We start from the raw sequence: 23,694 nt of genomic DNA on the forward strand, positions 1-23,694 counted from the left end.
TCCATCACTGCTGTGTATCACTATCAGTGCAGTATAGTCGCAGACGACAGCTCATCCTTGTCCTGGCCTTCGCGTCGACGTACTCGAAAAGTCTGCAAGTGTTTTAGTAATACCATTGGTGAGTCAAATATCGGACTAAAGTTAGTCTTACCAACGTTAGGTTTTGAGGGAAGAATAGCCTATAGTATTAGTAGACAATTCAATGGGGAGAATTGCAGCGATTTGTCAAATATGGTAAGGAGGACCTAATATTATGATGAAGAAAGATTGGAATTCAGGTTTAAAGTTGATTAACGATGAAATGACTTTGATGCATAAGTAACTTGTGTTGCCTAGGCCTAGGCCTACGTAAATATTAAGCCTAAGTAGCCTAAGCCCATGGAGCTATAAACAGCCTAAGGTCAGAGTCTGACTACTGAATATTAAAGGGTGTGAAGACTCGCGCAAAAAAAAGTCTAATGCCGGTAATCTGGCCTAGTTTCGAATGAGGTGTAACAGAAGTGTTAAACACCACCATCCATCCCAGAAAATAGACACACAGCTTGCTACCGTCGGTAATTAGACAGATAAGAAGTTATCACGTTTCATTACTGTCTGCATTTTGTAGACAGTAAACTAACAAAACGTCACTTGCAAGCAATGGAAAGTTAACTTTTTCAGATGGCCGCACACGATTTGGGGCGAGTTTTCAATGCCTTTAAGGCCTTGGCCCCGAAAGTTTGACTAGGCCTAGCCAGGCAACAGACGGCCACTTTGTTTTTGCCAATTACCCATAATCAACATCACCAAGAAACTATTTTGCAATTTACAAATATTTCTGTTGTTCGCTGGGAATTCAACATATTAATTAATTATATTGTGTCCATACTATGAATGATAGCACTTTTTTCTTGCCATTATAATTTATAGGCTAGACCTAGGCTAGGCTGATAATAAAGAAATTGTCCAGGCCTAAATTCATCATAGGCCTAGGTTAGTGTCTGCTTTTAGCATGACTTAATTAAAAAAAAAATTATAACAGACTTTTGACAAACGGTAACAGCATTACCTGAAAAATGCAGGCACTTAAGCTAGACTATGTCCCTAGTTGCAGGTTGATTGCCATGATTAGTTTGAAATATTAATCTACCTTGAAACTCAATATTGTGAAGAAATATAAACTTAGGATTTTTCTTAACAATGAATTCATTTTATTCCCTGGGAAGTGAACATTTTCCTGTTAACTTTTATGAATTCATAGAGGTGTGTGTAATCCTCTCATTGCGTAGCATACATGTGTGTGTACTTAGCCAAAAGTGAATACATGAAAAATGGCCACACCAAATCATATTATTCTGCTTACCAGTCAAAACGTCCCTTTACCAAAACGTCCCCGTACCAAAACGTCCCCGCTTTTGGTCAAAACGTCCCCGTTGGTCAAAACGTCCCCGTAAGTCAAAACGTCCCCGTCTATCACATTTATTCACAGTTGTGAATATATATTAATTTTAAGTTATAATTTGGCTAAGTAATCGGCATACAAATTGGATTACAGTTGCTAAATAAATCATGAAGGACTATATCGTTTAATTATATTTGGTATGAAAAAGGTATACGCTATATGTTTTCCAGTGAATTAACGAATTAAGGAAAACAAAAAATATTATGCAAGAGGAATTAAAAAGAATTTGGATGCGTATACTATACAATATATATATATCTATATAATATTTTAAATTGAGTGAAATCACTTATCGTTTATTTTTACGAAGTAAAATTTTGTCACGGGTACGTGCCCCTGTTGATATTTGACCTTTTGAAGTATAGAATATATCGTTCGATTACCTTTAGTGTGGTAACGTTAAATGTTTTACTCAAAAATTATACTCAAAAATGTTTCCGCCCTCATAACAGTCAATTCCCACTCCTAAAAACTGTGTTTTCAACCTAAACTATACTTATCCTTACTCTTTGATTTGAACTAAAAACATCCACACTTGCATTCCAACTGATTATAAAAGCGGGGACGTTTTGACTCACGGGGACGTTTTGACTGCGGGGACGTTCTGGTAAAAAGCGGGAACGTTTTGGTCTTAAGAAAGCGGGGACGTTTTGGTAAAGGGACGTTTTGACTGGATACCATTATTCTAATAGCGATAATGAAGTCACATAGTTGAACCCATTTTTATCCAACTGATTCATGTTAGTTCACCTAGTATCAGTCATTTTGTCAAACATTAATTGTAAGTATTGAAAATGAAGTTCCATTCGCCTTTTTAATCCTAAGAAATAGCGTCAGTTTGTTGGGTTACATGTGGCATGTATGTAAAATTTTATGATTGTATTAGGCATTTGATGACCCGAGTCTTGTCACGCAATCAAATGATAAATTTTTTAAAATTTCATATGCCTCATATTACAGCAAATAAAGTTCTCAACAAAAAGATGAAACACAAATTCGTACATTTTAGAAATTTTGATATCGTGGTCTGCTCCTTCAACAGCACAGAAACAGTGCCATGACTGCAGTGAACCAGAGGTCTCATCATACCAACAACTCTATTTAAATGATATGCTCATATGTCAGGAAAGATGACCATGGAAATGACAAGACAACTCCTTGTAGGGGACTTGAGTGCTGTACCTAAGTTACCCTCCAGGGTGATACGAATATTCATGAGCTCCACATTTGGAGGTAGGTTAAAACTTCGTGTTTTCTTTTTCCTTTTGAAGTTTGCTTTTGTTTACCAGGTTATACATACTGTAGCTGTTAAATTACACTTTGCAGATGTTAAAAATTTAATTATGTAAATAGTTGCTGTTAATTTATGCACATAACTGTCTTTATTCTGTCATTATTTGGAACACTTACCTAGATATATATATGTAGACTTGTGGTGATGATACCTACTGGTTGTAATGGAATAGTGTCAGTATTCATATGGCGGAAACCCAATATCCTGTTTTAAAGGTGCATTTTTAGCTTGGACAGTAATTTTGCCTCCTTCTTTAATAGGCCAAGTAATTTGTTGCTTTACATAATTAGACATCCTTCAATCATACTTAAAGAGATCCATGTGTGTACAATCTTTTGACATCTCCTTAGAATTGTAATCTGTGTAATCAGAAATTACAGAAATACAAGTACAGAAATATTGTTTCCCTCAAATTTAATGTTACTAGTTTATTTTGTTAATTTGAAGTTTATTCCTGGTTTCATGGTTCCTGATGCCATTTGGAAGGCCAGAAATGCAGATTATGTTTTACACCAGGGTTGTCCAACCTTTTGCAGAGGAGGGCCACGTGGAATGATTATGATGAAGGAGGGGCCGCATGAACCCTACGCTCGATTTTTTGCCCGAAGCCCAAGGCAACAAAATGTGAGCACTGCGCGCGGAGCGCACTGATTTATTTTCCTTCCTGATAAAACAGATGAATAAAGTTCAGCCGCCCCCCCCCCTACCTTCGCTGAGAGAGTGTCACACAAACTGACCTGTATGCAGTGTTTTGGACCCAGAAGGTTCGAATGATTGATTATATAGCTTCAAATTGCTATCAATAAATCTGCTCACTAAAATTTCGCACCATAGAACATCTCTGGCGGGCCGGACGCAACCCTGCGGCGGGCCGGACTGTGGCCCGCGGGCCGTAGGTTGGACAACCCTGTTTTACACTGACCTGTTATGGTGGAGCTATGTCATCAAAAGATACTGTCAAAATTAGAGTTTCCAAATATAGTTGTACTAAGTTCTATTTTCCATTGGACAGACATGGCAGCTGAGAGAAACATTATCTTGGACGAAGTAGAACCTGTGTTATCCCAATGGTGTCTCAACCAAGGCTTGGAGTTTCAGTTGGTTGATATGAGATGGGGAGTCAGGGATACAGCCACTACTGATCACATGACCACCTTCCTTTGCCTCCAAGAAATTCAGAAGTGCCAAGAGATTTCTCTTGGACCAAATTTTATGGTCAGTACATTTACAACTTTACTTGCTGTGTCAATGACGAAAAGGTATAAACATGTATTCGTCTTTGGATTGAGTCCGCACCATAAATCTCTCTATATCAGGGAGAAATTGCACAAAGTTGTTAAGCCCCCTTGATGTGGTTCCAATAAAAAATCTTGACTATTTCATCTGAACACAACATACATGATCTGATACTTTTAACTTGTTTTATGAGTGACAGAAGGGAAGAGCTGAAACTGTATGTTTTCCTGTATAATCAGGATCTCATTATATAGCTTTTCAACTTTGCATTTATTAAACGTAACAAAGAGATCTGACCCCTTTGTACTAAATGTAGAGCATACTCTTTGTACTGTTCCTATTACAGTCTTTTGGTCTTATGATTTTTTGTATTATTATTATTATATCATTGTCAAAAGTTATTTTCCCAAAGGTATTGTGCAGCATCCTCTGTTTTTCTTTAGCATTAGAGCAAGAACTAGAAAAAAAACTCAATACAATGCAAGTTGTTTTCCATATTTTCCCTAACGATTAGTAGAGTATCTTGACAATGTATTGATTATTCTAGTTTTCACACTTTTGTTACACTGATGAGCTCATTTTGGATGAACTGACTCTCAGTTGTAAGAAAAATGTTGGCTACAGTATAGCAATTCAAGGTTTGCTTATAATTTGTTGCAACAAGGTACAGCTAATGTATAAAATGTTCATGAGTCAATTGCACTTTAAGGAAAGTTCTCTTTGAAAAGCAGATCATACTAAAATATTCAAGATTTATCCCTTTCTCATTACATACTGTACACTACCAAATAATGAAGTAAATCCAATAATAAAAGATTTCTTTGGTGAGAAAATCTTGCAGGGTGTGTTAAGTTGATCTATTGAATTTAACTTTTTAAAGTAATACCAGTTGGTTTGGCAATATTGACCACCAAATTCAACAAGTTGCTTACAACACTATGAAGAATTTTTATTTGAAGTTGTTTTGTAATTTAAGCATATTCAGAGATATACTTTAAACATGGAACCTTAATGCATTCTTGTGTGCCCCTCCCCATTTCATAGGCTTGAAGCTTGACTGATGACCCACTGTAACCCAATGTGTCTATCTTCACCCCTAATTCCATGGCAATCCATGCTATGGTACTGTAGTATTACTTTGAATTCTAGAAATATATGCAACTGACTTACTTATCAAACATGATATTCTTTAGAAATGCTGCATTGAAGTATATAACCTTTCATAATTAATATAAATTTCCATATACATAGAAGAATGTGAATCAGCAACCTGCATGAAGGAAAATTGGTCACAAAGTTCCTTGGGTGTTCATTTGTTCTTCATTTCATAATACAAGATCAGTGTCAGTGAATAGGTACACTATAAAAGCTAGTAGCTATGAAATGAATCTGTTTTTGGATGTTTTGACAATTTTCAGCATCTTGCTATCTGGTACCCAGTTTTCATATATCTAAGAATGGAACTCAAAAGCATAATATTGATTTCATTGCTTCTGTTCTGCATGAAATTAATAATGAAAGTGACGTGGGATGAATAAGGCGAATGTCTTTTGACTTTCTCTCCATCCCTCTACCCATCTTCTTTTGTTGTCTCTTTTAGTCAAGTTTGGTTGAGTCAAGGTTGCTTGATATGGTGCTTTTGATGATTAAACTAGTGCATATCCAGATAAACTAACTATGCTTTGCAGAAACTGAAATATGCATCAAACGAAGGCTCTTTCAAATATATAAAAAAATAAACAGAAAGAATATTAATAAATTAATAAGCCACAAACTTGGATTGATAGATTGCTATATAGCAACATATAGAGTACTGTACATTGTATGTATTAAACTTCAAAATGAAGTAGATTTAAATTTCCTGTTTACTAGCTTCGTGACCCTATGTTAACCCTTCATAACCCTATGTTACTAAGCATTGAAGTCATTTCTGCAACAGTAGAATGATCGGGACTAAGGTGGTGCAATATTTAAGTAAACCTGACATAATGGACATTATATAAAGTGCCAGTGTTTTTGTTAACTACCGTTGAATCAGGTTCAAGCCCTCTATTTATATTAAATTTTGCCATTCTCTGTACATGTGACTTTCCTTATGCAGTTCCTTCTTGGACAGAGATATGGCTATCGTCCCATCCCAGCCAAGATTTTATCATCTGAATTTAACATCCTGATGAAGTATACATCAAATGAGGATGATGAAAATTTGATTAAGAAATGGTATCTCCACGATGAAAATTCCCTGCCTTCGGAGTATGTGCTGCAACCAGTAACAGAGGACTGGGAGAACGTATCATCTAAGCTTGCCGTGGTCCTTCAGAGCATTGTCACAGCTGCCAATGAAGCGGGAAGTATCGATGATAGTGAGAAGAAGAAGTATTTCTCATCAGGTGAGAGTTTAAAAGTGAAGAAATAGACATAGCTGATAGCATTACAGCAAAGTTCTGATGCCATTAAGCACACTTGACCACAAACTGCATAAATCTGTACTTTCATGCATCTGCATATATTTAAAACAAACATGAACATGTGACCCAAACTCACCACATTTTTATGTTATTATACAAAAGTACTTCGGCTAGCCTATATGGCTGACGTTCTTGAAAATAACTTTGCTGAAATACTTGGTATTGGCTGACAAGTTTCATAATAGCATTCCTTGACAGGCTAAATCATAAACTAACTGCACCATTCTGGATATAAAAAATGACTATAGCTTCAAAAATCCTCACAATAAATACATTGCACTAGTAAGTTGAGTGAACTTGTTGGAAAATGGAATAAAGGTATGCAATGCAACCAGCTACTTGATGAATGCCCAGATTCACCAATTTTAGTAAGAAATAAACTGATCCTTGAATGTACTTCTTGGATTGTAATCAGTTTTCTTTAAGCACCAATTGTAATGGTGGGAATTTTCTGATCTGTAAACATGTTATGTAATGATTCCATTTTTGGAATGGCAATATAAGTTACAGGCTGCTGTTTCAGTTTAAAATTTTGCTGTGCCTTGGAATATCAATTTTGTGCTCACCCCTTCTTTAAGGACATAATTATCATGTCCTAATGTTGTAAATATGTTGTGAAAATTCAATGATACATTTTGATGTGCTCTTTCATTCGTAGAACTTTTCGCCTTCTTGCTGTTACTTTCCTGTCTGTGTGTGGCTATTCTCTTACTTTCTATTTTTTCACCTCATTTGGTTCCACCAGAGTAGCTTCCATAAGGTAGGAATTTATAGAATGCATCATATTTTCTGTTGGCCAAATTTATTTGTTTTCCTTGAAGATTAATAAATGTTTGTATTCATGATTCACTTTTTCCCCTCATGATATACACAGTTGTAAGGTACAGGATTTATTCATCATTTATGGTACAAACTTGCCTTTTCATTCACCAATTCATAGCACTTCTCATTTCCTGTCTCCAAACAACTATTGCACGCTTTCAATCTGTCATGTTCAGAGCTGATCTTTCAAAGCACTGAACACTCTTGAACATATTTTAGCATTCATGAAAAATCGGCTGCCTTCAAATAGGAACATCTTTGGTTTATGAAGTTAGGAATATATATATTAAGGTATAAAATATAAACGACCCAGAAACATTCAAATCATCATCCTATCTTAGGAACCTAGGACCATCCGAACACCAAAACAGCCAAGAAAAATCAACTACGGCTTACATAATCTCGGGCTCTCTTTGGACTCTGCTTCTTCTCAAGAGAGGCAAAATAATTTGAAACTTAAACATGAGTGATAATCCGCATTTCAATGCATATTTTCATTCAGTGTGTATGTTTCTCCAGTTCTTTACATTGTTATAAAGCTCTTAAAAAATATCTTTGTGATGATTGAAATGAATGCTATGCATATTCATAGCATATTCATAATGAAACTTTCCACATTTTCTCTTGCCTGCAGTCACACAGTTGGAAGTAGAGGCTGCCTTAGATGCTGATTCACCAACCAGTCACTGCTTTGGATTCTATCGAGAGATAACAGATCTCTTCGATCACTTGAATGATCCAGATGCTAAGCGGTAATCCACTTTAATTGCTCCCTCTCCCCACAACTCCCTCCCCCAGCCTCCCACCCCACCCCCCAGTGCTCCAAGTAGCAGTGAATGGGAGAAAGAGCTAATGACATCAAATACTGTACATCTTTTCCTCTCAGCATCAAAAGTACACTGATTGTGCTAAAGTGTGCAATCTCATTTAATACTGCAGTATAGTGTGATGGAAGGTCAACTACAGAATTTAGTAATCTTGCCGGGTTTCAAACTTGCGATCTTTTGATCGCAAGTCCGTTGGCTTTAACACTTTGACCACAACGCCCTCATACATTGCTGTAAGTATTAGTTGACACAAGTGAATTATAATGACAGGGCCATCAAGAAGACTATGTAAAACTCAGACAACTTGATTACAATACTTGCCCCACTTGTGAGACTTACAGCAAAATCTGATTTGTTCATAAATTGCTCTATTCTTCATAATCTTTTCCCTTAAAAATTTCTGCTGGTCAGGTACTTTGACGCTGATGAAAATGGTAACCCGATACCTCTCATAGAGTCACACCTGGAGGAGATGAAATGTTCGTACATCCCGTCACGCCTTCACAGCTCAAACTTACACAAGCTGCAGGTAAAATGGAAGAAGAGCGGAATATCAGCAAGTTCTCCAGAATACCACCAGTATTTGCAACAACTGAAGAGTAACTTTATTCAAAATGTCAAAGGACTAACACTGAAAGCTATCGCTCAAGAGGAGTTTAATGCATCCATTGCTGAGAACGCATTGCTGGTGGAAATTATTCACCATGCTAACTTTTGCGTTAAGAGATGCGAAGTGTTTCATGGATGCATGGATACGATAGACGAAATCATGGGCAAGATTTGCACCAAAGATGTCAGCAAGCCTGTTGTCATTCATGGACCCTCTGGAAGTGGCAAAACTTCAGTCATGGCTAAACTTGCTCAGATATCAAAATCATCATCGTCTGATGTGCTGAATGTTGTTATCCGATTTTTGGGGACATCTTCAAAGAGCTCTTCGATTTTATCGGTCTTGAAATCCGTAGCAGAACAGATATGTGCAATTTATGACATACCTCTTCCTGATAATGCTACCTTAAACAATTTCATCAGCCTCATCACGTATTTCCCCTCCCTCTTGACAAGGGTGGCTGAGTTGCCCGAGAAGGGTGCCCTGCTAATCCTGTTAGATTCTGTGGATCAGTTGGAAAATTCTTTCAGAGCACACACCTGTAAATGGTTGCCAAGGGTGTGTCCAAAGAATGTCCAGATAATTCTCTCTACCCTACCAGACATGTATGGCATCCTAGAGTGGTTGAAAGAAATCCTCATTTCCGATGACTGCTTCATCGGGATGACACCGTTAGCGGAGGGGACAGGGGTTGAAATCGCGAAACACTGGATGAGCGCTTGTAATCGCAAAGTGACTGCCGACCAATTTGATATCCTCAAGAGGGGTGAGTTCGTAAAAGGAATACACAACCAAATTATCACTAGTTGTTTTATTATTACCATGGCAATTTCTGTCTCACAACACATGCAGCCATTTGAAGATGTTTATCATTAGTTGGCTAGAGTTTTGAACCACAGCAAGAAGTCCTGTCCTATACCAACATAACTATCAAGCACTAAATTTTAATTTTATTCACTACATGTTTTGCCATAAACGGTTATAGTTAACAGCTGTAAAACCTTGTCAAAAGGATATACTGAAATTCCTTCTTTCCTGCTTATCATTAAACTCTTACATTTATGTATCTGAAGAGCCTCATTTCTCTTTGATTCACTTCCTTGCAACTTTCCAAGTTCACACGTAAGATAGATTTAGTCCTGTGCTCTACTCAAGTTACTAGTTATAGTTTTACCTAGTCAAGCATATTCTCTCTGAAGTCAATAGGCTTGTACTGTATTTTCCTCTCCTCTGTCAGTTTTCAAAAAGTGTCCACAACCCCTGTTTCTGAAATTGCAATTTGACGAAGCAAGACGATGGAAGTCATACACTGTTGTGTCTGAGGAACAGCTGGCCATACGGATAGATGAGGCTATTTGGAAACTCTTTGAGGGTCTCGAGAGACAGTTTGGAAAAATTCTAGTCTCTCATGCAGTGGGATATATTTGTGCATCCAGGTATTCAAAATGGTTTCTAAAATGCAACATACTTCTTATCGTAAAATATGAGAAAGATTAGTAACCAGATTTCATTGTTTATTTTTAGAAACATAAAAAGTAGTCTTAAGTTGCCTTCCTTGTAAATTCTGAGCTGTTCTTTTTCATAACTTCGATCATACATTCCTGCATATTTTATGATGTTGAATTGAAGTCAATTTTTATGTCATTGTTGGTATTGCAGGAATGGGGCAGGGGATCGCTTTGATTAAAATATGAAAGAAGTAATGTTTCATATCTGCTTGTTTTTGTGTGTGAGAAAATGCAAGGAAATTTCTTGTTTGTTTAAAACAATCTAAACAGTGTCCTATTTATTATATGCCACAAATGGTTTTTGCTATTGCTTTGGTAGAAATGGATTGACCAATGAGGAACTCCTCCATGTATTGTCCTTGGATGATGAGGTCTTGGATGAAATCTACCAATACTGGCCCCCTCCAGACCCCAAGGAGGTAGCAGTCCCGACCCTCGTGTGGGCTCGTCTGAGGTACGAGTTGGAAGAATACCTTGTGGAAAGACAGGCGGAAGGAAAAACTGTTTTAGTTCTTTACCACAGGTGGGTCACTATATTGCCTTCTCTGCTTGTTGTAATTGCTTCCATAACCTTTGCAATATTTTAAGGACAACAGGATCGAACCCAAATATGTCAGAAAGTCAAATAGTTGGCACCCATACTCTGACGTCAACGATCATTTGCTACTGCCCTCTAAGCATTCTTCCACACTTGTAGAAAATGTAATTGTCTAATTGGACACTCCTCAATATCATGGCTCCACTTGACAGGATGAAGGTTAAAACTCCTGGAAAATACTTGTGAAAAACTTTCTGGAATTATTGGAAATGATAACATTTTTGTTCAAAGTGTGTCAGTTACTTAATATCCTAAGCAATGCAAGTTAGCATTGCATATTTATTATGTGATTGGAATGTTAGTTCTCGGCGACCCTGACACAGGTTTGAAAGACAGGAACGGGTGGGGTGGTGCAGTCAGACCAATGTGCAGTGAAGTGGTGTGGAAGGTGCCACCTTTGGCACCATGCCCCTGTGAAATGATTGCTTTTAAAATGAACTTGCAAACCATATTCCTCCTGCTGCCCTGCCTCCCCCCTCCCCAAATGTTGGGTATCCTGCAGTGAATGTGCCACTCAGGAGGTAAGATTTTCAATTTAAGGAAGGAGTAGACTCAACTCTAATAAGCAGAGTGGTTCTTGTATTGTAATATTATTCTCAATTTATTATTATTTTATATAAATATTATGATATTATTTCAATTTTCTGAATATTGATATGTTACTTCTCCATGCAGACAATTTACAATGGCAGGTAGTGAGAAATACTTGAAAGATCCAGCGAAACAGATAGCAAGACATAAAGTTTTGGCAGATTTCTTCTCTGGCAAGTGGGCACATGTGGAAAAGGTATGGTGTTGTGTTTATTCCACCCTGACAGTAATAACAGAAGAAAACTTATGCCAAGCCAACTGCAAGATAGTTGTGTTTCCCTTGTAGTAGAATCATCACATATTTGCCAATATATGATGTCCAAACATTGTAGGGGGTTCTCCAGGGCCAGGTAACAAAACTGGATTACCTTTATGTAAACAAATGTCCCACACTCCATTGATATGTATCACATTTCATACTTACATTATATACATGATTTGGAACAACCCAATGCTTGTCTTCAAATTTCTTTCGATTGGATGGTTGGAGTTCTTTGGATGAAAAACCAACATATGAGTCATGTTAGCATTTGCCGGATGTTAACAAATGTCCGCTTTACATTCAAGACATGTATACAGTAGAGCTGCAAGTGGATTCAGAATTGTTTATGCTCTCAGTACAAGTACTATGAAACGTGATATGAGAGGACAATACAGTGTGTGATACTAGCATGAAAAGATTGTCCTACCTGCCAGTGTTTTAGTGTACATCCCTGAATAATGAGGTTTTTATAGTTAATGCACCAGAGTAAAACATGGAGCTTATTCAGAATGATTCCTTTACCAATACTCTTCAAAAACTTGAAATTTAGTCCTCTCACAGTATCATTATGTTATCTCTTTGTGCTTTTCAAGATAACAGCACACAACTTAACTCTAAACTCTGAACCAGTTTCAGAAATTAACCTTTCTTACGATCAATCTTCCAGGTGCTGAAATTGACTCAACAAGGCAAGACCTTGAATCCTATGAGGATGGTCCCTAGCCAGCCTTTACGCTTTGAGAACGAGTACAACAGACGAAAGCTTAGGCTGCTACCCTATCATATGACTCTGTGTGGAAAAGAATCTCACGAAGATCTCTGCAAGGTATTTCACGTCAGTTTTGGTTTGTGAATTCTTTTTGGGAAAATTAAGGATAGGGAAGAACAGAAATGCTTGTAAGTGGTAGTATTTTAAGTATCAGTGTAAGTGGGGCATAAAGTTAGGCTTCTAGCATGTATGGTCCAAATATTTTTCATGGCCCACATGTGATCAGAAATTGTGTTTTCCAGCATTACCACTTCATCAAGTTGTGCTCAATTCTCAGAAAGATGGTTGCAATGTTATTAAGATCTGAAGTACATATAGGGACAAATGGATAAGGAATGCTTCAAAAGAAGTTTTATCCATGAAATGTTGAATAAATTTTGTAGGTGATAATTGTTAATGTTATTCATGTTTTGTTTCTTGTTTCTATTTTCAGAACATTTATGGCAATTTTGACTTTCTAGACACCTACCTGAAAGCTTTCTCAACTCAACAGCTCATCGAAGACATAACAATGAGCCTTGAAAATATGGAAGAATCCAGTAGCCTTAAACCACAGGTGGAACTTCTGAGAGATACTCTTAGGTACAAAAGTCAATTTTTTGATTAGCTTTCTTTTGCTGATTACATAGATACCACAGATTCTCAAACTAACAACCTCAAACAAGCGAATACATCAATTGCATAAGATAAACAAATACTGACTCTGAAACCAATATGCCATCATCAGGTCATGTTAAGAGTTACAATATCGTAGATTCAGCATTTGCAAAGCCCATCTTCATGACAGAAAATAAACATTGTAATAATTATAGAAAGACATAAAGAATTGAAGCATGTGTGGTTTGATTGATGATGTCCATCTTTAGGCTTTGACTTAGACTATTTGATGAAAGAGAAACAGTTGGTAGAGTTTATACTGAACATTGTCCTAGAAACTGGAGTGAAATCTGCTGAAATTTGGAATGTGGCTGTATAAGCTTAGTAAATGACATATAAGCAGCTAATGTAAAATTTACTTGGTATAAATTCCTTGTACGTACCATTGCATTCTGTTTTGTTTGGTCTTCAGACTTGCTAAGCCATCCATGGAATTTGTCGGAAATGAAACCCCGCTGTCGATAGAACTCCTAGGCAGATTGGGAGGGGTCGCTGAAAACCAGGATTTCAGCGGGTGTTTGCAACCCTTGTTAGAGGGAGCCAGACATTCTTGTAATCAGAGCACGCAACTTCAGTTGATTCCCTTGAAGGTGTGCTTTCCAAGACCAGGAGGCCCATTACGTAGCACTCTGGTTGGACATAAAGGTAAAGTAGGTCTAAACTGCTCAGGGTCCCCATGTAGCCAGTTTCAGAGGCATTGCCTCTAGATTTTAGCTTGCTAATGGGAGCTAAAGCCTATTTCAAAAGTGTCTGCCAGTTCTTTCCCTGCAAAAAACGATTCTCAGACATTGCATGAAGAATATGCGCTTTGTCAGTGAAATGTCTGAGTGACAGAAAACTACTTTAAGGGTAGCTATAAAATATATGTTGAAGTTTGAACATGTGTGACCAGTATTTTGAGTCAAAACTGTAAGTAGTTTAAAGTTGTTTAAAGTCCAAAAAGTTAGTGTGGTTCTGATTTTAGTTGTTTAAAGTCCAAAAAGTTTGTGTGGAGCTGATTTTAGGGGGAGGTAGACAAAAGAAGGTGGTAAGGTATTTAACATGTTTTAATCTGTTTATAGAATACTAAATACTTGAAATTCAGTCAGACACTTTTTGTAAGACATACACCTATAGAAGCATTAGTTTCTTATGAAACTTGAAGTGATAGACAATTGTGTAGAGGGTGTGGCATAATAGTGTGATGTAACACTCCTTTTGAGTGGATTAACCAAAGATTGACTTAACCACTACAGTTTGAAAAAATTTGCATTCTCAATGTCATTATTGTGTAGATTTCTGGGTTATTCCATACTACTAGTTTGATATAGTTGAACCTTCTAATTTGTCATGCGATGTGACAACAGACAGGTGTTGCGGTACATTTGCCCCTGCCTGCCATAGCAGAATGTATTTTGTATTGTGTGTAGGCTGTGATATTTTGTATAACACATGTATAATACTATGTGTATCCTAATCTGTGCTTTTAAGACTTTGTTGCTCTAACCTATCAGAAATACCAATAATAATATTTTCTACAGTTTCCATCTTTGTATTTTTGTCGTACTGTAGGCGGAATCCAGGACGTACACGTGAACAGCAGCTCTACCATGCTGGCATCGGCCTCGGCAGACGGAACCGTCAGGATCTGGGACATCAACTCCGATGACATGATTCATGTTCTTGTTGCCAAATCATGTGAGATTATTTAAATCTCTTTTATGCACAGACTGTTGTAACTTTTATTATTGTTGTTATTGTTTGTGTCTGTACTGTTGTCATTGTTGTATATATGAGTAGCTAGCACTTTCCAACATTCTGTAAAGGTACATTACTTGTCATTTAGCCTCTGAAGAAGATCCTGCTAGGATCGAAACGTCAGCCCAACTTACTTTTACACATTCTCTTACACAGGCTCTCTAGTGGATAAGCAGTTTGCTAACGGTTTTATTTTATTCTGTAAAGGTGTGCATCAAATACGTGTTGTTGTTTTTATTTATTCAAGCCAAAAGGTTTTTTTCTATCATTTTGGTTTTGCAAAGTGACATCACACAGTGTATTGTTATTATCCCGACAGGCATTTCATGTGTTCAAATCTCAAGTGATGATCGTTGGGTGGTAGCAATCACCCAGAAGGGAGTAATTCACGTTTGGAGTATGAAGACAGGAGATTTCTGTCACAGGATATCCCCCTCTGAAGATGGAGGAATCCATTGCTTGAGACTTGAGATATCACAGGATAATCAGTCCATTGTTCATGTTACACGGCAACACATTTTTGTAAGTATTTTTATATTTTTTCCATTTTCACAGCGTTATGATTAACTGACATTGAGGCTTTTATATTAATTTTTTTCTTCATAAATTCAGTGATAACATTCTAAACTTTTACAGAAGGCACATGTGTCTATAGGCTGATAAACTCTCGTTTAATGTTGGGAGCAGGTGTAAAGTAAACATTTGTGTTCCCTTTGTGTTATTTCTAGGTTTACAGCCTTGAATCAGGAAGCACTCTCGCCAGCTCACAGGCCGGGTCAAAGGATGTAGTCTTCACCTGTGCTGGCTTTGATCCAACCACAGGAATTGTGCTAGGTGCCACAGAGAAGGGTTCTATGTGGGCATGGTCAATAGATGGTAGGAAAGATTTGACCCTTGAACTCACTGTACATGCAGAAGTCAACTGTGCCATCACTCACATCCTGCTTAGGCATAGCAAAACCAATGTCTGTTTTGTGTTTGCAACTGAAGCAGGGCAAGTGGTAGGTAGCTCAATACTGCACTATTATCTTCAATAAATATGGATTCAGTTTTTTTATGAAAGTTAGATACCAAAGATAGAGACTGATGGATAATCATGTGATATGTTTTCATAGAGATTTAAGAGAGGGAAGGGCTTTGGCCATTCAGGCAGCCAGCCAGTAGGCCATTGAATGGCTGACACTGGTATCTAGCGATAAACTTTCACTGTAATTTTATTTTAAGGAAAAATTGAAATGGACTTTTCTTGACAGCCTGGTATTTCAGCAGTTCAACACCTGTGATTGGTGGAATAGAAAAGTAGATGCTTATAAATAATTCATCAACAGCTTGGAAATTTGTGATTTATCATATTTTAACTTTTTCTCAATAGTGTTATCACATGTTAACATTCTTATGTTTGTCATCAAGACTCTTTATAGAGGTCCTGTCTCTCTTTTTTTATGATAGGGATTTGGTGAATATTCTCTTGAAGATGATGGCAAGTTTTCCATCCAGAAGGTTTGCTCAGAAGGTGGCTTGGGAGCTGTTTCATCTATCTGCCTCAGTGACGATTCTTCATCTGTCTGGGTGGCATCTGGGCCATCGGTTTTCTCCTTTGATGCTGACTCCAAACTAACCAGTGCCAAGTACATTGTGAAGGGTAAAAATTCACATTACAATAAAACAACAACAAAAAACATGTCTTACAGAACTTGGATAAATTTGTCTTTTTCCAGTTTTTTTAGCCTTGTCTTGTTGGACATAAGATTGTCATATGAGCAATGCAAAATATCAGCACATAATTTGCATAGACTCACATCATATCTATCTTGCCTACTTTGCATATAATTACCAGGGCACAAGTTGTTACTTGTCTTAGCACCAAAATCATTCTTCTTGAGTGAGTAAGAAACTAGAAATACCTTGATGCTCTTTGTTAAGGAAAATAATTCATTAAGGAATATGTGTAATGGAACCAAAATTCTTCTGTAAGACTGCAGCTCACAAATTTAAAGACTTTCTTGATAAAGTTAGTCCTGTGAAAATAACATTTCTGGACATTCAAAGTCTGTGAAATGGTTTGAATGTACTTGCAACATAAACAGCACAAATTAATTTAGTCATTTAACTCTCCTTTGAGCTCAGTATGTAGCTTGAACTTCATTGTGTTACAGCCAATTAAATCTACCAAAAATTACAATTATGTTTGTCAAAAATTTGATTTTTTTTTTTTTTTTCCATTCACTTCAGGCTACACCACTCAGATCCTGTCCCTGAAAGTCGTAACCAGTGACTCAAGTTTTTTGATTGCTGGACATAAAGATGACGTGATGGTATTTTGGCGTCTGGGGGGTTCCTCTGGTCCCAATTTATTGGGTGTCATGGAGGGTCTGAATGCTGATGTGTCCCATCTGTCTTTCATCGACACCGGTACCACTGAAAAAATGCTCGTCTCGTGTTCCACTCAACTCCCTTTCGTCAAACTCTGGAATCTGAATCTCATTTCCAGCCACCTCGCAAACAACAGAACATTCTTTTACAAGTCTGGACCAATGGAGTTGACACCCGATTATAAATATGTCGTTTATTCGGCTCCGTCGATGGACGAAGAGGACGATAGAATCAACCTGAGAATCTGGAACAGCGTAAGAGGGATGGTCAGCGAATTGGAAGCGAGGAACGACGAAGAGATCTCCTTCCACGTTATCGACGGAAGCCGCTTTCTCGTCGGCACCAAATCGGGCGAGATTTTAGTGATCAATTTTCAGACCAGGCAAGTGGAGGATATTATGCAGTCACCTAAAGAAGGGCCAGTTCTCTTGATGTGTCTCAATCGAGCAAAGTCTCTGCTAGGCTGCATGCAGTTAGTCGGCCGGTCGCTGGTGGGTTCCATCTGGGACATGAGACTGAAAGAATGCAGACAGATGATTGACTTTGAGGGAGAGGAAATCTTCTGTTTGGCAGTGACTCTCAATGGTGACTTGCTGATGGCAGGTGCTTTCAGAGGGATTCTGATTGGAAGTATGAAAGGAACGGCAAGAAAGCTTGCTTTTAAGAGCACCAAACCAGGGTATGCGACCAACGCATTAGCACTGACTTCATCAGAACGACTTCTAGCAGTCGCCCCTAATATACCAAAGACTGACATCTGGGATTTGAAAACTGAGAAGATTGTTCTGACCTTGAGAAGAGTGAGTATATATATATATATTTATATATATATATATATATATATATATATATATATGTATATATATATATATATATATATATATATATATATGTATATGTATATATAAATGAAAATCGTAACAAGTTGGAAAATCAAGAACAGTGAAAAAACTTTCAGCCTCCACCGGGATTCGAACCACGGGCCTTCCGCTCTGTACGCGGACACCCTAACCACTAGGCTATGGACGCTGATTGTATGTCCAGAGGTTCGAAACCGGTAAGGAAGGTCGTAATTCCACTGTAGGCGTTTGTCACCTGTATCGAACAATACTAGTTCTGTTTTTGGTGACATATTTTGCCTTACTCTAGAGATCAAACATGATCAGCTTACCAGCTCGAAATCATTTGTGATTCCTAAAGCCGGATCTCGAAAGAGATACTTTGTATATATATATATATATATATATGTATATTTCATGTATTTGTTGAAATTTGCTTGGATTATAGGACAGTATCAAAAAGCCAATTAGTTTTAACAGAAATAAAGAGGAAAAAAAGAAAGAAGAGAAGCATATTTTTCTTTATATGAACTCTGATCAATCAATTAGGGATATGAGCAGATATAACATAAATTATCTCATTTGAACTTAAACTTAGTGACAAAAAGCTAGCAAATATTTCTTTGAGTCTACTCTGGGTGGCACAACTAGTTTGTATTAAAATCTCTATACCCTTAATTAAGATATACTACTTTTATCTTTTTTTTTCAACCAACTTTGCCATTTAGAACAAGCTTAAGCTTAACAATGGACAGTGCAGGTTGTCCAAAGAGTGAACAGAAAAGTGTCGTATTATATTTGAGATTATCAACACTGGATGATTGATTGTCTCACTTTGTCTGACAATGAGAAGAAGGAACACACACCCTCCCGTCAATTATGCAGATTTAAGTCCCCTACCGGCACCTTTGGGGGGGGGCTGTATAGAATGGTGTTATTGATGGTGTGATTATCAATAGTGTGATTGATTGATCAATCAATGTGATTCATTGATTGATCAATAGTGTGATGGTGATCCTCTCTTCTCCACTTCTCCTTATCCAATGCAGAAAATTTTGAACAAAGATCACGTTAACCATCTTAGGATTGGATATTGCTCAGTTGGTAGAACAATAAGTGTCACTGAGTTGCTCCATTTAGTGTAAAATATCTATGCTCTCTATATGTTGCCTTTGTATTATCACATGGATAGGGGGTTCAAAATGAGCTTCTGCCTGGCTCCCTAACCTACAGGTATTACTAAACTAACACTATTTTAAATAATTTTTCTGTTTATGGAAATGATTTAAATTTACAATTCAATCTATAACCATGGATGGTAACCTGTATGCCACGTTTTTTCCCCCTCCAGAAAAGGACCTGCAGAAATCAGATTTTTTTTTTTTTATTTGTTTTATTACAGTTGAAATCTAATCACTACTTTTTCTTTCTATCTTTCTTATGGCGGTATAATTTCAGACCGGCATTGTTCAGTGTCTTTGCTTCTCAAGAAAGGACAAGTATCTCTTCACTGGCTCTCAAGACAAGGTTGGTCACTTACCCAATCCCTCTCTCAGGGACAAAGTACATGTACAAGGGCGGCGGAAGCACTTTTAATCTGGGGGGGGCACCGACATCAAAGGGCACTTTGCAGAAATTCGATTGGACTGATGCAGCCTTATAATTTAGTACCCTTTATAACTCTTATTGTATTATCTTATTTGCGTATACACATCACTCCATCAAGCCCCCCCCCCCCCCCTCTCAAGGAAAATATGCATACAGGACTGCAATATCCAATGAACAAATCGGGAAACAAGGAACAAGTTTTCTTTTGAGACAAAATGAGGTGAAATCATGCTAGTTGCTAATGTAGAGTTTATTTCTTGTTAATATATCTTAAATTTTTTCCATTCGAAATAGCTTTGAGTTTGAGCCACAGAAATTCATTAAAAGTCAGGGGCGTACGCCAGGATTTGCAAAGTTGTATGCACGACTATCTGAGCGGAGCGCCACCATCGGTTGGCACGGAGCGTAGAAGAAAATTTTTTGTTTTACAAACCCCTCAGATGGCCGGAAACGGCCCTTCCCGAGTGTTCATTCTGGTTCCCTGGCCTCTAATTGCTAACTTGAGACACCTCAATTTTTATGTAGAAAAAATGCACATTTTTAACCTGAGGAAAAGTGGGGGGGCACGTGCCCCCCCGGTTCCGCCGCCCTTGTACATGTAGTCCCTGAAAACAGTATTACATTAACAGCTACGAGTATGGTTTATTATTAACTGACATGTTTTTCTGGTTCATTTGATAACACACACTCACCCATGCAAACCAAACAAATTCACCCACACACAGATACAGCAAAATATAGTTTGCAATAGTTTTAATGGACATATTGCTTCTATCCTGTAGCAGTCTCCAGAGACAAACTGAAATCAAAACAAAGGCAAAATATGCAAACTTGTGTAGAGAAAAGAAAGCACCATACACAGTACAGTGTTGTTACAGTGATAACATCTGATTAAAATTTATATATTAGGAAGAAACAGATTTTGGGGGGTGGTGCAGGGAGGGGTGGGGAGCTATATTTTCACTGTTTTGTTTTCAGCAGTTTTTTTTTAAAACTCACGGTAAAGCATTGTATGTTTAAATACTGACATTTACTGTGTCTAGTATTTCTACATCTACAGATAATATGGTTTAATCGTATAAAAGTAGAAGGCTAATGTACTTTCCCAAAACAATTGGCAGCAAGTGTCTTCATAGATCCATTGAATAAACGACAATGGTGTACTAATTTTCATAATGTTCTGGAGATGCTTTATTCATGCATAATGTGTCACATTAACTGGGATAGTTTGATGTGTTTGTCCCTGACTTTCAGTGTGAGTACAAGACCCAGAGGGCAAGTTAAATGCCTCGAGTGCATGCAGCTTGCTTTCTCTGAGTACAATGCCAAGTTCTAGTGCAGAGTCCCGAGTACGAGTACCGTTATGGAGAATGTACTTGAGTATAAATACAGACTCAAGTCTGGCTTGTCCACTGATTCATAGAGTATTACTTGTCTTGTGTCTTTAGAACTCAGTGTGCATCTTTTCTTCCGTTTCCTTTTCGTACAATCAGAAACTGAAGATGTTCTCAGTCTCAACCGGTTCTCTCCTGAAAGATATCTACGTCTATGCCAATCTGGTCACAGTAATTGCTACTCAAGATATGATTCTGGGAGGCATAGAACTTGGCCAGGTACTTGCGTTCAGGATTCACGACCCTGTAACTGAGGAACCAAGGAAGCAATCACGTCAGTCACAGTTATGCAGTCTGTGGTAGAGAATGTTACAGTGCCATGTTAGTTGAGGACTTGTTTCTCAGGTACACCATTTACACCAGGTTGGAAGCTACTAGTAGTCCAAATGGGGGTTAGGGTGGATAAAGCTATGTTGGTGTTTTACCCTGTGAGGCCGCCTACTGTGAGGGGGAAGGGAGGTTGTTTCCCAAAGGTGCCTTCACCAACCAGTGCTGTGGCCGTGGCATTTGAAGCAATGAGGCTTAGCAATCGGGAGGTTCAGGGTTCGAAACCCAGCTGGGTCATAGGAAGGTGGGTTTTTCATCTGAAATGACTTTCTAAGTTTCAATGAGGCCATCTACATAAGGGAATTTGCCCTAGGTGAAGTTACCTACAAGTGAAGATAGTAGATACCCACATGGATTTTTCTTTACTCATGAGGCATCCACACATGGGGATGTGACTCATGTACAGTGAAGCCTGGGGGAGGGGGGGTGGGAGGTGGAGGAATCGCTCAAGACAGTTGGTCTCAAAACAACATTTTAGCATTTCTTTTACACTTTTCCTTTTCAATGAGTCTGTGTTATGTAAGCCAGTGTGCCTTTTGGAAGAAATTTTTGGTGATTACCTAGATGACAGTAGAAAGGCCTAAATGCAATAGAGACCCTACGTGTCTTGTTTAGTAAGTTTGTCAAATAGCTATCAATGTTTGAACATGAAGAGAAAATGACAAAAATGCATGAATTATCTGATGAGAAGTGAAAAAATACTATTATTTAAGTCAACCAACAGCTATAAATTTTTTATTCTCAGTTATGAAAGAAAGAAAGAAGTATGCATCAATTTATTGTCTCAACATTCCATCATTTGCTCAATTTTGATAGCATATCTATAAACAAAGTGACTGAAACATTTGGGACGACAAAAAATAGTGCGCAGTAAATATTTTCGACTGACACAAGTTACATCACAATTTCTTTCAATCATAAAAATGTTGCTTTGGAGTCGGTATTGCTTCAACATAGTGGTTTAATAATACTTCCTGTACTTCTGCATTCCATTCTGAACATGGCCAAACTGATACCCATCTTATCGGTTATTTCGGCACTAATGTGTACTAAATGATCACACAGTCGTGACAATATACTTACTGTATTTGCCAAACTTTTGAAAAAGTAAATAAGCCACATGCCTGAGTAAATGTCTTGGACCGGATACGTAACATGAATGGGACCAGATATACTGTATGATATGAACGGGACCGGATATATGACATGAACTGGACCGCAAACATAACATGTACAGGACCGGATACATGACATGAAGGGGACCGAATACATATCTTGAACGTGTTGGTCAATACATCTGGCTGAGCCAGCATCAGATGAAAGCTTTTAAATTCCACCAAAACAATAACAAAGAGGGCACACAATGTGTTTTGTTTCAAGTTTTCATTCGCTGAATCTCTTCTAATGAGCTAAAATTGTGTCCAAAAAAATATATACGTCATCATGATGGCTTGTATAGTTAACACACGTTAGTACCAACAAGACCATCGAGACTGATTGCATCATAAGACTTTAAGTGTTTACAAAGAAGCCTGTAACAAAATTAAAAGGGTAACAAATTGCATACTGATACATAAAGTTCAAGCAGCTCTCAGGTCAAAAAGAAGTATTTTATTTAACTCTGTGGTTTTGGGTCTTTTTTTATTTTGGTCTTTTGTATCTGATGTTTAAACTTAAAACTAGCATGATCATTCCACTGATGGCAGCTTTAGTTTTCAACATTGAATCTGGCAACTGGAAGAAAACTTGAGTAGAATGATTGGTTGTACTTGCAAACACAAGTAAAATAGTATTTAGGTGGATAGTGGGGTACATAGGGGGCAGGGTCTATTCATAATTGCTTCTTCTCCCCTTCATCTTTGGTAAAAATCCCTGAATCTCCACTAAAGTGTATTCTTAGTTTGGTCTATAAGTGTTGTAACAAAGATTATTTTATTCATCTACAACGTTTCTGTTTTGTATCGAAACTGCTGAAATGGCAAAAACTTGACCTAAATCTTAGCATACTGTAGTTACTGCAGTAAAATACGCATAAAACAAGTGGGAAGGTAAAAGCTTGACACACTGTTACTATGAAATATGTAATGAAATGTTACTATGTAATGTAATGTTACTATGCAATGTAGTGAACTGTGTAATGTTATGTAATGAATGGAATCAAATTATGTATGTATAATACACATGAATATTTAATGGTACAATCCCTATAAAGTATAAAATACTATTTTTACTGGAAATATAAGCCAAAGAACAGAAAAACTAAAACTAAATAAAAAATTGCAAGATGTCATTAACTTTGATATGTCATTTCGTCAGAGGAATGCAAAAAAATA

The 23,694-nt window shown here is 37.5% G+C and overlaps 1 protein-coding gene across 3 annotated transcripts; it reads left to right on the forward strand.

Annotated features, from left to right (window-relative positions):
- Nucleotides 1-5: 5 nt before the first annotated feature.
- On the forward strand, nt 6-22,945 carry LOC139961424 (NACHT domain- and WD repeat-containing protein 1-like). Of its 3 annotated transcripts, none has more exons than XM_071960575.1 (19): nt 6-118; nt 2,484-2,674; nt 3,748-3,950; nt 6,073-6,361; nt 7,896-8,013; nt 8,500-9,464; nt 9,936-10,134; nt 10,526-10,729; nt 11,480-11,591; nt 12,325-12,483; nt 12,860-13,008; nt 13,496-13,728; nt 14,635-14,760; nt 15,140-15,342; nt 15,549-15,821; nt 16,270-16,462; nt 17,053-17,993; nt 19,491-19,559; nt 21,134-22,945. In XM_071960575.1, the coding sequence occupies exons 2-19, from the start codon at nt 2,560-2,562 to the stop codon at nt 21,335-21,337; spliced, it is 4,755 nt and encodes a 1,584-aa protein (XP_071816676.1). In that variant the 5' UTR covers nt 6-118; nt 2,484-2,559; the 3' UTR covers nt 21,338-22,945. The 3 variants fall into 3 exon arrangements, with proteins under 3 accessions (XP_071816676.1, XP_071816675.1, XP_071816677.1); XM_071960574.1 differs by having other exon boundaries at nt 97-234; XM_071960576.1 differs by lacking the exons at nt 6-118; nt 2,484-2,674; nt 3,748-3,950; nt 6,073-6,361 and adding an exon at nt 7,180-7,199.
- Nucleotides 22,946-23,694: the final 749 nt, after the last annotated feature.

This window comes from Apostichopus japonicus, chromosome 20 (genome assembly GCF_037975245.1).
Source record: "Apostichopus japonicus isolate 1M-3 chromosome 20, ASM3797524v1, whole genome shotgun sequence".
NCBI classification, from domain to species: Eukaryota; Metazoa; Echinodermata; class Holothuroidea; order Aspidochirotida; family Stichopodidae; genus Apostichopus; species Apostichopus japonicus.